The sequence below is a fragment of the Trachinotus anak genome, unplaced genomic scaffold, assembly GCF_046630095.1.
Source record: "Trachinotus anak isolate AG129_WGS33_773 ecotype Australia unplaced genomic scaffold, CSIRO_AGI_Tana_v1 ptg000026l, whole genome shotgun sequence".
Lineage (NCBI taxonomy): Eukaryota > Metazoa > Chordata > Actinopteri > Carangiformes > Carangidae > Trachinotus > Trachinotus anak.
In genome coordinates this window covers 1,671,335-1,687,321 of record NW_027273877.1, presented here as the reverse complement: position 1 = coordinate 1,687,321, position 15,987 = coordinate 1,671,335, and the positions used below count along the sequence as shown (strand labels likewise).

At 38.8% G+C, this 15,987-nt stretch overlaps 1 protein-coding gene across 2 annotated transcripts; it reads left to right on the top strand.

Moving 5' to 3' along the window:
* Window positions 1–179: 179 nt before the first annotated feature.
* On the top strand, window positions 180–9,993 carry LOC139609824 (calcitonin gene-related peptide type 1 receptor-like). Of its 2 annotated transcripts, none has more exons than XM_071464815.1 (13): window positions 180–520; window positions 3,683–3,746; window positions 4,126–4,276; window positions 4,395–4,505; window positions 5,129–5,241; window positions 5,330–5,421; window positions 5,609–5,723; window positions 5,829–5,982; window positions 6,071–6,131; window positions 6,243–6,309; window positions 6,606–6,824; window positions 7,116–7,157; window positions 7,459–9,993. In XM_071464815.1, the coding sequence occupies exons 1-13, from the start codon at window positions 303–305 to the stop codon at window positions 7,663–7,665; spliced, it is 1,614 nt and encodes a 537-aa protein (XP_071320916.1). In that variant the 5' UTR covers window positions 180–302; the 3' UTR covers window positions 7,666–9,993. The 2 variants fall into 2 exon arrangements, with proteins under 2 accessions (XP_071320916.1, XP_071320917.1); XM_071464816.1 differs by having other exon boundaries at window positions 184–520; window positions 4,398–4,505.
* The last annotated feature ends 5,994 nt before the right edge of the window (window positions 9,994–15,987 follow it).

Genomic DNA, 15,987 nt, shown 5'->3' with positions numbered 1-15,987 from the left:
TGCCTTATCCATCCAATGATTTTTTTCCCCAGTACACTAGAATAAATGTATTTTCTGCCACAGGTAATTGTCACATTATTTTAAAATTCTTTTTTACACATACTCACCTCATAAATCTGCAGATGCATGTAAATTAAAATGGCAACTTACGTTTAAAGAAGCAGGAGACTTGTGTAAGTTAAGTAACAGGTTGCATACATAATATAATTGATCAATTTTTTAATGAATATTTCATTGCTTTGTGGTGTCCATTACACTGCAGGGATGTCCCTTTGTGTGGCTCCACAAAAGGCAAGCATGTGATGTCATCCACAGCCCCTGTCAGTTTTTATCAGGAAAGCTCAGTATTGCCTCTGACGCTGGTGCGAAACACACACACTGTCGGACTACTCTTGATGAAATCACCAAGGCAGTGTTGCATGGTTCTTCTTTTCCTGCAAGGACAAACTCTCAGACTGAAGGATTACCGTTTGAGAACTGGCAAACACTGTGCTTTAACAGTTTTTCTACTTCTGCAAAAGTAAGTTTCTTTAATACTTGTGGTTTTTCAGCCAGTAGGCCATATGGTTACTGTTGAAGCACTGCGGCTACGGTGCTGAAAACATGTCACATGTTTATCTTTGAGTAGCTATCATATTAAACTAGAGATTTTATACTGAAGGTTATGCTGTATGTTGCAAGGCGCATAAATGCATACATGAATATTTAGGTGTTCGATGACAGAGAAACAAAACCACAAATCAAAATATATTTTACAGTGTTTTACAGTTGAAGAGGGCAGCTGAAAAAAATATTGTGCTATATGTGTTATATTTTAACAATAATATCCTTTAAGGGGCACTGATTTCCTGGAAACTGCTTCTTTGAATGGTCATTAAACACTGATCCTCCTCAGATCTTGATCAACATTAAGATCTTGATCACATTAAAACCTGACATATTTAAGTCTCAAGACACTCCAGATGTGAAATAAGGACAATTTAGTGTTAATATATCGAGAGTTTGCTTTCTTCAGCAAACGAATGCAAAAGGATGTTTCCAAAATGGTCAATATGTTCATTCCACTTTCAATTCTGTTACAACTAACAACAAAAAGCTGCTCACATGGCTAACATGAAGTGGTGAAAAGGCCAATGTGTTTCTAATAAAGGCAACTTCTCATGCAAAAGTGTTTAAATCTTCATGTTCTGTCATAGATGGCCACATAATAAGGGAGTAACTTCACTATGAGTTATTAAGTGTCTGTGTAGGCCATTAGGGAGATATACTGTGTATCTTTGGGTGTGTTCAAGAAGATATTAATCTCATGAACTGACACAGATTTCCTGAATTAACATGCAGGGGAGCTGGAAATGAATTAAGGTTGTTGGTCTGTGTCACAATATCATATTAGAATTGTCTTTTTTTATAGAAATGTGTGATAGAGATACATGGAAATCAAATTGCTTCTTCCACCCTGCTTTAAAACACATAAATTGAATTCTTTTCACAATATTTTATTATGAGCAACACATTTTTATTATGTTTTAATGTGCAGCATGTTGGTTACAAGAATCTCCCACTACATTTAGGCCTTTTAAGATAAAATAATGTATAATTGTGCAGTTAAAAGTTTGCATTTGAAGATTTAAGAATTCAGACACATTAAGTTTTGATCATTTGTTACATTTGCTGATATTAAACCTATCCTCAAATGCCTAAGTAGTCAAGCTCCTAAGGTGCTCTGTTGCCCGTTTATATATAACTATTTTTGGACAGATGTCTTTGTCTGGGGGATCAATATGCAGAACCCCTCGACACATAACTGCACTCAAAATGGTTCATTAATCACTTTAAAATGAACTTAAAACTAAAGGAGCAGTCATTTAACAAAATGCTGATCAAGTTTTTTGGTATCTTATTGTTGCACTTGGTATCTTATCTTGTTTAGTTGTTTCTATTTGTCTAAAATTCTTTGGCTACCTCAAACTATAAATGCTGTGGTGTATCTGTAGGTCCATGATAAATACTTGCACCTATTAAAACATTGAATACATTTGATATTTAAACTAACATTTTTTTTAGCAGCCTATGCCAACATTTATCATTTTAAAACATCTAAAATATCCTGTCTGTTATTTTTACATTTTTACATTTTTACTCACTTTAAACAGTATCATGACATATTGTCATTATGGACTGTATCATATTGTGAATCCTTTCTAATAGGTCTTTCCTGAAATGAATCAAAACAGCTAAGGCATGACACTCAATTGCTGGCAATTGCAACTTTTACTAACAGTGGCTTGAAAAGTTTAATGTCACCATTAAAACCAAATTTCCCCAGTTTAACTTTATATACTGTAAACTGTGTAGCATCTTAAAAAGACAAATAGTGATGGAAATCCTCTTCTCTGACTAGAAAATTGTAAATATAATTACATTTGGACAATACCACTGATGAACGTTGGTACAACACCACGTCCATCACCACAACTCTTACTGCTGTGCAGGTCACACCTCTTCAATCAAAGCAGGACACAATCTATCTATTGTGGAAAGATGAACATGGAAAAGTGCTTCATATCAAAGTGCAGTTTGTGGGATTAAAAATGTCAAACTCACAGTTTTCCACACTTTTCATGACAAGTTTCCAACTGCTGAGTAAGTTGCTGGTTGCATATGCCTCACACCCCACAGTGACTGCTTAACATTTAGATCAGCATGTGAAGCATTGAATGAGCTGACAAAAGCTGTTTGTAAGTAAGTTTGCAGCACATGCTTTTGCAATATTTGCCATATTGACAACATTTGGCTACAACTTGGTTAAACTTGCTCAACAGGCATAATAAGCATGCAGGAAGGAAGCTGTGGAGAACAGAGGAAGCAAAAGGTCATGTCTGTAACCCCAATGTACAAAAGGAGAGACCTGCTATTACAAAATAAAAACATGAGATTGGAGACATAGATTTACTGTTTTGTTTACATGACTTTAATGGGTCAGAAGTTACAGAACTTGACATCTTTTGCATAACTTTTTAAAAGTCAAAATGAGTTATATTTTTGTTTACTGATTAGTAGTTCTCATTTTTCTTTAATCAACTCAAACACAAAAGATGTTCCATTGATAGGCCAGAAGCTGAGGCTGTATGAAATAACACATAGAGGTTGCTGAGTCCTGATTTACAATGCACTTTCAGCATCTTCAATAAAACATGCCAGCATCTCAAAAGTGTCAAACTAAGTCATAGTGAATTAAACTTTTTCAATATTATATGACATGAAAATGAAAGAAATTAAAAATAAGATTATATAAAGTACAAAAATACTGATGCAATAAACATTTCAGATTGTATGAGTGTGACAGTGCAGAGCACGTGAACCAGAAGTTGAGTCCAGCTCCTGTCAACACAGCAAGTGTTGGATCATGGTAGCAGCTGCTGCAACTCAGGAAGCATTATTCCGATTGAGCTCTGGGGGAAACTATTTGTGATAGTGCTGAAATTTTTACCTGTTCCTCCAGATCGTATAAAAATAACATTCGGTGAAACATTAAAAATAACATCTAGGGTGGTGGACTGTTTTGCTTTTACATAGAAATCATCAGAGTGCATCTCCTTTGTGTCTGCTTTCCTCCACAGAAAGAGAAAACAAAGTATTTATAATCCACTCTTTGTTTTCTTAACCACAAACTAACCATGAGGATCAGAGCACAGATGGAGCAGAGCTGTGTCGTGTTTCTTCTGGTGTTGTGCTCCTTCAACAAGGTAACTGCTGCATCTGAAATGTACAGTTTTCAGCCTCAGATATGCTGCTTACACTGTATATGTCACCTTCATAAATTCAGGAAAGACAGTTTTTTTCCTGCATGTTGCTGTATGTTTATTTATCTTCACCCTTCATTCATTAGTTTTTACACCATCCAAGGGATTTGAGGCAATTTCATTAGATCAAAAGATCCCAAATTCATTCTACTTTGATGTGAAATTAGTGGAGTGTCACATTAAATGGTCTATATCATGTGTTGTATTTAATTAAATTCTTGTTTGTTAAAGGTTTTTTTTTTTTTTTTTACATGTTCATCATTCTCAATTTGTACGTCTGCGTATCTGTGTGTGTGTTTGCATGCTACACCAATAATCTCAGCTGCTGCTGATGGTGGCAGCAAGCCCTGAGGAGAATTACCACGTGAACCATCAGGGTGAACATCAGTCCACACGGAACCAAATTGCCACAGCACAGTACGAATGTTTCCAGCGCATCATGAAGGAGTCACACTATCCATCAAAAACTACAGGTGAGGAGTAGCCTACATGTCAAAGGCTCTGATATAGTTTTTTGTTACTCTTCTCTATTTAATGTTTCTCTATTGCATCCCAACATTCAGTCCCACTGTATGCATCCTTTGCTGTCAGCAGGGCCACTGTGCAACACAACGTGGGATGGATGGCTGTGCTGGGATGCAGCTGAAGCTGGCCTCGTGAGCCAGAACTGTCCAGACTACTATGAGGATTTTGACACATCAGGTGAATTTCTCCACCCTGCTTGGTTTTTGTCAGTTCCGTCACAATAAATTTACCAGCTTAAAATATAAAATGACCCCTATATATCAGCAACAACTTATCAACAACATGGTTATGATAGCTTTCTGATTACGGACTTTTTTTCCTTTATATTGAGGTAATAGTCCAACATTTTGCGAGATATGCTTAATTGTTGTCTTTCTGAGAGTTAAGATGAGAAGATCAATAGCTAACACATGATTATCTTAGCATAAAGAGGCAGGAGGAAACAGCCTTCCAACACCTCTAAAGGTTAGAAGTTAAGATGCTGTATCTTGTTTAATTTGTACACAAACATAAATATAAAAATGGTGCTAATGTGAAATTGAAATTTGTAGTTTTAGCAAGAGTTATGTAGGCTAATAGAGAGCCATGCTAGCTTCCAGTCTTTTAACTGAGCCAGGCTAATTTGCATCCTGGTGGTTGTGTTGCTCAAAAAGAATCAAACACTTAACAGAAATATAAATGCATATACATTTTGCATATGCATTCAAAAACATTTACATATAAAAATGTTAAATAAAGACAGTTGTGTCTTTGCAGCACATTTGTACTTTTTGCTCCACTTATCTAAAATTTGCTTACAGCTGTAGCATCCAAGGTCTGCACTGAGAGTGGTGAGTGGGGACGCCACCCGGAGAGCAACAGGACATGGACGAACTTCACAAACTGCAAAGCCAACCCTGTGCATCATGGGAAGGTAAGAGGGAATAAATACACAAACCAGTGCAGCTTCATTGTTTGTGATTTTCAGAAAAAAATGTGAAGTTGTATTCATTTTGTTGCAGGCGGTCATGACTCACTTCTACTTGGTTATGATTGGTCAAGGACTGTCTCTGGTGTCTTTGCTCATATCATTAGGAATATTCTTCTATTTTAAGTAAGTGTGGCACATCTTTCTTCAGCTTTCAGTCTTTTTTGCTGCACAGCTACAAATTACTTTTTAAGAGTCACCTTAAGTTCATTTTTTTAACCAAATGTTGATTTTAATGGAAAAAATGACCAGCTCAATCTAATAAAATGTCATATTATGTCTGTAACGTGTCTCTCCTCTTCTGTGCTCTCAGGAGTTTGAGCTGCCAGAGAATAACACTCCATAAAAACCTCTTTTTCTCATTCGTGCTGAACTCAGTCATCACTGTCATCTGGCTGAAAAAACATGGACACATGGTCAACGATTCTGTGAGTGATTTGACTTTCTGCAAATAAATCAGTACATCTGATATCTGCCCAGATATTATTATATTCCAAAGAAGACACGATGCTCACGTGGCCTTTTCCTTCCAGGCAAGCTGTAAGCTTATCATGTTCATCCACATGTATCTGATGAGCTGTAACTACTTTTGGATGCTGTGTGAAGGAATCTACTTGCACACTCTCATTGTTGTAGCTGTGTTTGCAGAAAAACAACATCTCATATGGTATTATCTGCTGGGGTGGGGTAAGTATGGATTTATGTAGATATCTCACTATGCACATTTCACTGCCTTAAACTCAAATGCCATAAATATTCTAATTTGGTTTTGCAGGTTTTCCACTTGTGCCATCAGTGATACATTCAATAGCACGCCACTTTTACTACAATGACAAGTGAGTCTTCTTGATCTTCATGTCCACACATGAGCATTTCTCATTGTAAATGAGTCACATATTTCGACAGATTACTTCTATAAAGTGATAATTTAATTCATGCTTTCACAGATGTTGGGTCAGTTCAAACACCTCCTTGCTGTACATTATCCATGGGCCCATCTGCGCTGCACTGGTGGTAAGCACTGAGCTCCTGAGGGAAATCCAGACTTGTCTTTTACTAATGATATAGAACCATCATGGACCATAATATGGTCTGTTATGGCAGAAGTTTTGGGGAAAATAAATATACAATGCAGTAAGAAAATGATACTTTTTCAGTTGTTTTGGATCTATTCCTGATTTTGCCCTCGGAAATAGTAGTTTGACTAAAGAATGACTGAGATGACTTTAAGATTTAGTCCAGTTACTAAAACAAGCATATCCTTTATGTCTGGCCTTTTTTTATTTCATGCATTGCCTTTTTGGCTCCAGGTGAACCTTTTCTTCCTGCTGAACATTGTTCGGGTCCTCATCACCAAGCTGAGAGTGACTCACCAGGCCGAGTCCAGCCTCTACATGAGGGCTGTGAGAGCCACCCTCATCCTCATCCCTCTGCTCGGCATCCAGTTTGTCCTGGTCCCCTACAAGCCCAATGAACACTGGGCTTCTGAGATCTACCAGTACATCATGAACATCCTCATGCATTACCAGGTCAGTTCATATGTATGAGGAGTGATTGCACTGAAGAAAAATAACACCTTCTTTTTTTTGCATGATTTAATGCAACTAAATTGAAATTAGTATTAGTAAGAGCACTACTCAAAGTATAGACTTGATCCACGAGGAAACATCCTCAGTAATGTTGCAATAGTGGTTTAAAATTACAAATATTTTGAGGATAGGAGCATGAACATGAGACACTGCAGACTTGTGCAGCTGTTTGAGCTTAAAGGATTTCCCTCCTTGTGTATTTTCTCAAGAAACTTTTTTTCCCACGTGCAGGGTCTTCTGGTTTCTACAATATTCTGCTTCTTCAACGGGGAGGTGAGTAATTAGCTTTATTCAGCATATTGCTGCTTAAGGCATCTTGTATTTCAAGATTACATTTTGAATTTGCAATGCATTTAAAGGTGACAGAGTCAGAGTTGATAAACCCTCTGGTTTCTCTCATTTTCTTTTCAAAATTTTATCAAATTTTTTTATGTGTCTGGTACACATAAAAATAAAGTCAAAGGAGGGAGGGGTGCACCAAATATGTAAGATTTAGTTTAGTATGACCTTTCTAACCTGTAGGCCATGTTTCCATCCTTCTTACACCGTGTTTGTGTCTTTGTTTTTCTTTCAGGTGCAGAGCGTTCTGCGGAGACACTGGAATCAGCAGCGGATGCAGCTCGCCGGCACGTTTGCCAACACTGACTTCTTCCGCTCGGCCTCCTATGTGGCATCATCACTCACAGAGGTCCACCGCTGCTACAGTATTGAAAGCCACACTGAGCACTTGAACGGCAAGAGCTACCCGGACATATTCAGATCGGATAGCCCTTTTGTGTGAAGGTCGCCCTCTGGAACTTAGGCTCTGCACTTATTTTTTTTAAATTTTTAATTCTTAAAAAATTTTTTTGACTTCTCCCAAGATGTTACGAAGATTGATGTTGATGTTTTCTTGGAGTTTTGCTACTGTTCATGTCACCTGAGTAGCTTTCTACCTATGTCATTTTTCCATCTCCCAGCCAAACACAAACCAACCAAAAAAGAACTCACATTTTATTCCTTTTTCTCACAAATTATTAACAAAACAGAAGGAGCTTGACACCAAAGATCCCACGAATATTCAAAAGGGGCTGTTGATGGACATGAGGAAGCTCTCATGAATCAACTATTTGGCATTAATACAAGGAATTAATGCTTTTTTTGCATCGTGTGGAATAAACTTGAAGAGCCCTCTGTGAGCAAGAAGCTGTTCTGTTGAGCTGACGGTTACGATCTTTCAAAGAGAGATGTTGCGATTGTCTGGGCACATAAGTCTGTTGCAGAACTTCTATGCGGGCAGTGATCACCTCTTTGGTTAATGCAGACATTATTGGGCTGTGTCAGAGGCACATTTGTTTGCAGTTAGCTAAATGCCAAGCACGAATAACAAAGAGGAAGCTTGTCTGAATGTAGGTAGTTAGCCTGTTTCTGCATATTGACCTAGGTCATACCTACAACAACATATAGGAACAAAGTACTATGATTTCTGTGGTTTGTAGTGATTAGTACTACACAAAAGAGGAAATGAAAATGTAAAAAAACAAGTAAAAGTACAATTACAGACATGAAAATAAGAAATAAACAGCTAGCTTTTTAATTGAGGCTTCTATTTATGCGTGATGTCCTCTTTGCTGAGTTAAAGAAATAATGAGGTTCACAGAACAATGTTGTCAGAAACATAAGCGTACATTATCTGGCTTAGCAACAGCTACAGTACCTTTTAAGTTAATATTAGGCTTCACTGTTTTTCACTTCATATCTGATTATTCCAAAATGCTGGACAGATGATTGTGAGAGGGAACAGGGAGTGAAGAGTGCATGTGTTTGTACATATATTTGATTGTGTATGAGTCTGACACATATCAAGGCACAAACTATGAATTACTACATTGTATTTAGACTGCCATTAGTGTACTTTGTATATTTCTCCGGTCAAATAGGAACACAAAATTGTAAGCCATGTAGTCAAGCCCATAAACCACCAGCTTGTTTGATTAGAAAGTATGAAGAGCAGAGATTTCATGTTATGTGATTTGAGATTTTCATGTCCAAGAATCAAATTCAGCAGGAACTGACTCATACTGATTCACTGGTTTGAAACTTTACATTGATGATCCTCCTCTAATTCTGCAGAATATGTGATAATAATGTCTGTCACCTCCATTTAGATATGAGAAGCATATTTCCTGTTAGGACCCTGACGAGTGAAGAGCTGCTGGTTTCAGCCTTCTAATACAGGAATTACAGGTCTCCTCTGCAGTACTAATAACTTATTATAATGTTACAAATCCCTGAAAAGAATAATTTGATCATTTAGGAAACATGCTTATTTGCTTTCTTGCTGAGAGATTGCAAGAAAGTGAATAAGCATTATTAATTATCATTATAAATATTATGATAAATAACTTTCTCTATTGGAATCATAGAATATTTCTGCTATTCATAATTCTATATATGCACAATAACAATTTACAAAACTGGATGATTACATGATTTCCGCACTCTGGATATCACAGGTATATTGTATTTTGTGATTAAAACAACCCCACATACAACCTGGATGTGGTCAGCAGTGGGTACACAGTCAGATATTTCCTGTATGTTACACTGGACATAGCTACACACTGTACGTGTCACTTTGTCTTAGCTCTGATGTCTAATTGGTGACATTCAGTTTGAAATTTTCGGGAAATATACTTATTCTCTCTCTTGCTGAGAGTTAGATGAGAAGATTGATTCCACTCCTAATGTGCACCTGAGTCCTTGGGCCAAGTCTGGCCAGCATCTGGCCTGATTCTGGCTGTTATCTGCCAGTGTAGGCTGACAAGATTATCTGTACGTGCGCCAAAATTGGCCCAGATGTGGAAGCAGCATCTCACATCTGACAAATATATATGTCTGTATTAAAATATTATAAAGTCAAGGTTCATTTACTAGCTTTCTCTCAAGCTTTCAACCTTATTCTACTACCTTCTTCAATAAATCAAACTAAAATGTTTTATCACAGTTGAACCTTGATGTTAAAAAATATGAATAGAGGTTGGGTTTAGTTTTGTCATAAAATCCTGATGATGCTTGTTTATTCTGAAGTAATAATTCTGTAAATAAAAGATAAGGTGTTCTAAACTGAGATTAAGTATAAAGTGTCTATTTTTTAGTGTCTTTTAAATGGTTCAGTTTTAAAATGCTTCTGTTTCATTCCCATCAAAGACAAAGGGAAGAAAAGATGTAATTGTGTTTTTTTCCCCCCACATATCTAATTAAGGGTGGGATTTCCTTGTCTGGCCTAAGAAAATGTTTCCCACTGAAATGAATATTGTTTCCAGACAAAGAAGGGCGTGCTAGTGTCTGTTCCTCGTCCAAAACATATATGCGGACAGGTACAATTAGGAAGTCCCAAAGGAACAGTGCTATATTCATCCTTTCAGTGCATCATTTATCACGTTCAAAACGGGCAAGCTGTAAAAGAACTTAACATACCACTTTTTTCTCAGTTGGTGAATACGTCCATCTGCAAACAACACATGATAATCAAAAGCATGTGTGACCGTTTATCATTGCAAACAGGCCTGTTTGTGAGCTACTTGCACGCCTGTCGTAGTCATGACCTCAATCCACTGAACACTCTGGTATCTGCGGTTTTGGATGGTCCTTTCAGCATCACGAGAACACCCCCTCCCTCCTTTTATTTTTGTGCAGATCATTAAACATCTGACATTTTTACGGTGCCGAAACCACACTTTTAACTTGCATCCTGTTACGTCGACACAAGAGATGGTGTAGTATCCTGTGTGGTTTGCAATGGCACTTGTTTCCTTTAAAAAGATGAAAATAATCCACAAAACTCAACTTGTACCTGTGAACGCTCTCAGTAAAGATGTTTTTCTTGTTTACCTATCACAACACCACCGCCCTTTATTTACCTCAGTGGAAATCAGACCAGTGGATGTATTGCAGGCTTCCTGTTTCTAAGAATACATTGCCATTGAACTCTTGATCCATCAGCTCTTGTGTGCTGGTAGTAAACACTTCCTCAGTCTCATGACTAACACTTGTTTACTGCCTTAACTTCCGCATGCTTCCACTGAAACTTGAGGCATTTAGCCTATGTTTTATGCACAGATGGCGACAATCCTGCAAAAATGTATCTGCAGAAACGAAGCCGTAGAGAATAATCACACAAATCTGCTCCACGTCATGGTCACCTTTAGCTTTAATTTGGCATTTGCTGTCGCTGACGCACTCGTCTGGAGTAATTTCCCCCGGGTGTCAAACAGACCATTAAGAACTTATGTAACACACAGTGACTCAGTATTGCATTAGAGTTCAGCACATTCCTGGGGTTCTAGATAGTCCCAACAGTCATCAAAGCAAGAATAAATACACAGCTTAAATTTGGAAAGCATGTTTTATAGATAGATACACAGGTTAGCAGCATCTCAGTGGTTTTGTTTTCTTAGGCCTTTGCTGCCTGGTTAATGCTCCTTTAGCTTGCTTGATGCCCTCTTTAGCTCCCCAGAACTACAGAGGGCTTAATGCAAATGTAGACTTCTCATCTCTATAAGTTTTGATGTACTCACTAGAATTTACATATACACAATACACAATGCTCAAATTGTGAAATAAACACCTTCCCACCTCAGATTATTCAAGTGATTCAGGTGGAAATTATTTGGATGTTGATCTAAAACACTAGTGTCACTGATGTGTCTAGAAAATGATATCAGGGCTGCGCTATAAGTCTCCACCCTAACCTCCGGCTGTATCCATGTTCTTCAGCTATGTTCCTTTTTAAATTTATGTTAAGCGACAGAACAGTGTTAAAGACAGTGGAGTAGACACTTGGCTCTTTGGGTCTGTGGGCCATTCGAATGGATTTTTCCTTCCATGGAAAAGGAAACTTCCCATTTCCCATTTGTCATGAGTGCAGGTCCACAATCGGGAAAACCCTCAGTTGCACAAGATATGATACACTTTACCTTCCCAGCAACAGGGGGGGGGGGGGGTATGTAAGGAATGCAGGAGAGGTCAAATTTGAGGTGTAGAGAGTCAGAGACTTTGACAACAGAAAATCAAAAGAGGGAGGCATCATATGACTTGTAGCATTGTTTGACCGACTGGAGATATCTGGAAATTACAGTGAGGGATCATCACACCAATCACTGGCGAGTTGGACAGAAAGTAACAAGAAACAAATCAGCTTCTTATGCATTTCAACTTTATTTCACTACAATCATGCAGTGGCTGAAATATATTAATTGATAAACCTTTACTCCTTTAAGGGAAGAATGACTCAAGCTTCTAAGAACATGCTGAATCAATTTCCAGTCCACTTAAGGAGAAACCCTCGCTTTTCTCAGAATTTTCTGCTTAAATCGCTCTCAAAACAATGCTTTGCCATGCACTGTTGCACACATACGCACACACACAACACACGCATCTGGACAATAACATGATCTGGCCACTTGTGCATGGGGATGTCTCACTCTTGAGAACAATGGAATGAGTTCTTGGCTGTGCTCGAGGGTGTGGAGGGCGTACAGTACAGGGGTTGGGGTGAGCAATGTGGCCCGGCTGTATGGATGTGACCCGGGCCTGGGTGGGACCGCAGGAAGTCTGCCGCTCACTGCTGGACCCTTTCAGAGCTCCGCAGGGTCATGAATTATCTGAGCAGCTCATCACATTGTGATGTCAACACTTGGTTGTCTACTTTGGTGTTTCTGGAGGGTTGTCATGATCAAATGTGTGAATACATCACGTGGAGAGCTCATTTCCAAAATGCTAGCCAGGGGCGTAGTGAGGAAGACCCCTAAGAGAACACTGCTCTGGGTCTGGGACCCCAGCTGCTCCAGAATCTAAACAGAAAGCAAAACATAAAAAAATTCCCTTATTTCTGTTATGGCAGGGATTTAAAATATTTCCATTTTCTCTTTTTATTTTGATCCAGATTTGACACTGTAATTGAAGTTGATCAGATTTTACATTTCAATGAAGATTTTAAATTAAAAAAGGACAAAAATTGCATCATAGCTGGTTCTGGTTTATAAAGAAACATAAGTGATAAGTAAATCAGACAGGCTGTAAATGCTTTCATCAGATTAGCCAAACCACTTCTGATTCTGCGTGGTGCTACCGGCTGCTTCTCGAAACTGAGAGCGCACTGATCTGAATCTACTGCGAGGAATTCACTGACTATATATAAGTACATCTCATAAGCCCACAACAAATAACCTGAAGTATAAAATGCAGCAGAAATAGACATGTTTACAACCTGGTTCAAATAAATGTTTTGGTCTCTAAAGCTTATAAATTTTCATATAACTCACCTGTTTACATTTTTATTAAGGCTTAAAGTTATGCTTAATTGAAGGTGTGGCTTTTTTGAGTGACAGGTGGGTGAGTGTATGGGCTACCAGTCACATGCACCAAAGTCTGGGCTCCACATGTGCCCCACATCTTTGGGTGATGGAGTCAGGCCAAGATGGCGACAGTGGAGCAGCTTTAAAGCCTCTCTTCAGAAACCTGTGGGTGACGTCACGGAGGCTACGTCCATCTTTATTTACAGTGTATAACTTTGCGCGACCCAAACAACCTGACAGGGTGGGTCTTTTGGTTCATTTGTAATAAGAGAGAGCAAACATAAATGGACCAAAACTAAAAGGCAACAGCGTAATTACAGGCGTGAAGGTGACCTCACTCATAGGTGTGACGCCCGCATCACACATTGTGAACCATGACGAACGTTATTTGCCTTGCAAGCAATTTTATTCTGGCATTAATTTGTCACGTCTGGCCGCAGGACATCTAAGACACCTTCCCTTCAAGCGTCAGACATTTGGAATCAAACTCTTCAAAACATTTCAAACAATAAGCTTATTGCAGTTTTAAAGAGCCCAGTTCCTACTGGCCAGGGCAGCGGGCCAGTATCCACTTGTACGAGGCGCGCCGCTGCTCCTGTCTTCAGCATCATCCTGCCAACAGGAACTCCCTCACTTCTCTCCCAGTTTCCTGCCATTGTTCTCCTCACTGCCACCAGGCACAAGCTCCTCCCAGGATCTGGGAAAAAGGTGGGATGTTAAAGCAGCCCATTTCCCTTTCGATCAGCTTCGACCTCAGCCGGTGGAGGAGGGGTGTGTGTCAGATTGTGTGTGTGTGAGGGAGAGGCAGCACCCATATGAAGAGCTTAATTATCATTTTCAAGTGCAACTAATTTCTTTGCGTCAAGGAAGGGTGTGAAGTTTTACTTTTTCTGTGATTTCAGGTTCATGTGAGGAAAATCACAGATTGCCAGCCACATAATTAATTTATTGCCATACAAGCAGTAATGAAACATGGTCTTATTTTTCTCAAGCACTTGGTTTTGATATTAGAAAGTGAAAAAATGAAAGCATTGCAAATGTATGCTTCTGCTGAATTTGTTAATTTAATAATATATATTATATAATGTCCATATTTAGATTCAGATCTACATCAGATTGTGATACATTCAGTAATCATGTGGAGCCAAAAGCAATTAGCTGAAAAGGAAAAGCTGTATAATTTACTTTACTGACTGTCATTAGCTCGCTGGCAAAGTTAGCCCCTGCAGTTTAGGCTTATGTCCCTACCTACACTATTTCCTGTCCCATCTGCTTTTCACTAGATCAGCCAAATGGCAAAATTTCAATTTTACTGATTTTCAGTGAAATCAATGAACTCCACTGAAGCCTCTGCAACTAATGGGGGGAAAGTAAATTTTTTCATGTCAAAGTTTAGCTTCTGTGAAGTTACAGCTCATTAGCTCTGTTGCAAATGTGTTTTTTGAATAAACTGTGCCGACTTATTTTGTCACCATCCAGAGTGGCCTTACCAGTTACCTCTTCAGCTGTAATAGTTACTGCTCTGTGAGGAACCACTGTGTCACCAAAGCAACAATTTTTAGATAGGCTACACAAATTAATTCATTTTTTTAAGTCTACTATTCCCTCTTTTTTAGCTCTGTTTTTGGTCTCCATCAGCTCCTGAGGGAAATATCTGGCTCTTCAGCTGCTACATGCTCCTCTACATTTAGCATCTGGTCTGAAAAAAGCTGAAAACACAGGGAGCAACACTATGCCAGTGGTGAGAGTGAACCCAAACAACAAAGTTGCAGCTAAAAAATGAGCTTAAAGTTGCTATGAAGCTCCATAAAGCGGAGGGGAGATACAGATTTGGATCTTGGATATGGAAGGATCTGACAGAAGAAGTACTCCCAGAACAGATCAAGCTGTCACTGTGATACTGATAGACAGTCATGGAATATGTACCAGATTAATTTCATTTAAGTACGTGCAAAAATCCATGTGTAAATGTTCAAAATGTCCTATCTGGAAATTTAAGACTGCATCGTAAACGGATCATAATTTTGCATGCACCTATGACGAATAGCTGCAGTATGTGTTCTTAGAGAACCTCACGACATATCCCCACTATAACCAGCAAAATTTATGTCTTTCCCCCAATTGTGAGAACTTTTTCTCAGCCCTGTGTTTTCATGCCAGTGAGAATAATTTAGGTTAATAGCATGATCCTTTCTCATGATCCTTTCCCTATGTTCTTTAAGTGTTTGGAGGGGCGTCAGTGAGGTGGGGTTGGAGGGTGCACAGGAAGGAAAAGGAGTAGCTGGGAAATCTCATCGACGCTCCTCAGTGAACAAGAGACACCCCTGTCAGGATCTGGGCGTCGCTGCCAAGTCATCTCAGGGTCGTAGACTCCAGTGGTCCTCGTTTGGTTGAAGCTGGCACAAATTCATTACCTGGAACAGACCCGGTTGTTCTTAGAATTTGACGGAAACTACGTCAGACTTGGAAATTGACCTTAAAGTATACATGCAAGCTGGAGGAGATGAAAGGAAGAGAAAGAGGAGAATTTGGCCTCCAGACTTGTATATTTCCTCAGGAAATGAATTCTCTGAGATGACAGGAAGCTAATTAAAATTGACGGCTTCTGTAGACCAGCACCTCCACATGTCGGTCCACCATTTCTGGTCCAGACTGAAACAACTATTGTCTGGATTTCCATTAAATTTGGGTCAGTCATTCATGATTCCCAGAAGATGAATCCTACTGATGTTGGTGATCCCCCTGAAAGCTGATCTTGGTGGCTC